Source organism: Stenella coeruleoalba (assembly GCF_951394435.1).
Source record: "Stenella coeruleoalba genome assembly, chromosome: 3".
NCBI lineage: Eukaryota > Metazoa > Chordata > Mammalia > Artiodactyla > Delphinidae > Stenella > Stenella coeruleoalba.
In genome coordinates this window covers 160,025,677-160,027,347 of record NC_137148.1, presented here as the reverse complement: position 1 = coordinate 160,027,347, position 1,671 = coordinate 160,025,677, and the positions used below count along the sequence as shown (strand labels likewise).

At 53.1% G+C, this 1,671-nt stretch overlaps 1 protein-coding gene across 1 annotated transcript; it reads right to left on the bottom strand.

Moving 5' to 3' along the window:
* Positions 1 to 746: 746 nt before the first annotated feature.
* LOC307185078 (olfactory receptor 2M3-like) lies at positions 747 to 1,671 on the bottom strand (the record flags this gene model as incomplete). Its single annotated transcript, XM_079918880.1, is given in 5 exon segments — positions 747 to 1,085; positions 1,091 to 1,288; positions 1,290 to 1,327; positions 1,330 to 1,578; positions 1,581 to 1,671. Coding segments are annotated over 5 exon segments (915 nt in total).

The window sequence follows — 1,671 nt, the reverse complement described above, 5'->3', positions numbered from 1 at the left end:
TAGTAAGTAACTAGTAATTAGTGTCAGGAAATGTTGGACTTACTTTATTGGTAGCTATGATGGTACAGAGGATAAAGTGAAGCCCAGAGAATGAAGTAACATTGTCCAAGGTTGCACAGCTCCTACATGTCAGACTCCACCTCTGATCTTGGCACCACATTTCAGTGAACAATGAGCTCTGAATCGGTTCCCACTCCTTGCTCACTTTTTTTTTTTTTTTTTTTTTGCGGTACGCGGGCCTCTCACCGTTGTGGCCTCTCCCATTGCGGAGCACAGGCTCCGGACGCGCAGGCTCAGCGGCCATGGCTTACGGGCCCAACACCTCTGTGGCATGTGGGATCCTCCCGGACCGGGGCACGAACCCGCGTCCCCTGCATCGGCAGGCGGACTCCCAACCACTGCGCCACCAGGGAAGCCCTCCTTGCTCACTTTTAACATGCAATTCAGAAGAAAGACTGCCCCTAGCAATTTTGGAGAAAAGGTAACTAATGTATCTATGTATCTACCTTCATTGGACAGAAATAAGGGTGCTCAGTGGAGGAAAGATTCACTGTGAAACTGATCACTTACCATCTGTTTCCTTGACCTCTTCAATCCAAATGTTTTCAGATTGCTCAGCTCATAGCCTCAACCCAACCAGCCAGAAGGGCCCAAAGAGTAGAGAGGAGGACCATGAGCCACAAGAGCCCCTGAGCTGCAGAGGAAGGAGCAGAACAAGAGAGGAAGCCCCAAAAGGGTGGGCGTGTCTACACTCTCCGTCTCCCCAGCACCCTCTTCCGGGCCCTCATTACCTCCCTGTTCCTCAGGCTGTAAATGAGTGGGTTGAGCATTGGCACAAAGATGGTGTAGAAGGTGGAGATGGCTCTGTCTCCCGCTGGTGTTCCAGCAGAAGCCTTCTGCATGTAGTTAAATATGCCTCCCCTGTAGTAAAGGCCCACCACAGCCAGGTGGGAGGAGCAAGTGGTCAGAGCCTTCTGTTTCCCCTCAGTAGAAGGCATGCTAATCACAGCCGTGAGGACCCGGGCATGGGAAGCCACAGTGACCCCCAGAAGCAGCATGACCACACAGCAAGCGTAGATGAAGTCCTGAAGAGCGAGGTGTCAGCACAAGAGAGCCTCAGCAGGGCGGGGATCTCACAGAAAAAGTGATCCACCTGTAGAGAGCCGCAGTAGGGGAAGCGGAAGACCACACCCATGTCAATCACGCTGTCGGCCACTCCAACCATCCAGGACACCAGGGTCATCAGACAACAGGCCTTCCAGTTCATGAGCGTAGGGTACCGCAGGGGGGTGACACACTGCCACGTACCTGTCATAGGCCATGACACTAGGAGGAAGCACTCAGCTCCTCCTACCATGACCACTAAGAAGACCTGAGCTGCGCAGCCACCCTGAGAGATGAACTTACTGCCCGAGAGGAAGTTGGCTGTCATCTTGGGTACTACCGTGTCATTCAGGGTCAGGTCCATGATAGAGAGCTGGCTGAGAAAAACGTGCATCGGGGTGTGCAGGCACCTATCGGCTTGTATGAGCAGGAAGAAGAGGATGTTGCCAGCCAGGGCGGCAGCAGAGGCCAGAGGACGAGGGAAAAAAGGAAGAAATCATATGGTGAGTAGCTGAACAGACCCAAAAGGATGAAATCCGATAGGGCGGTGTGGTTCCACACACCCAT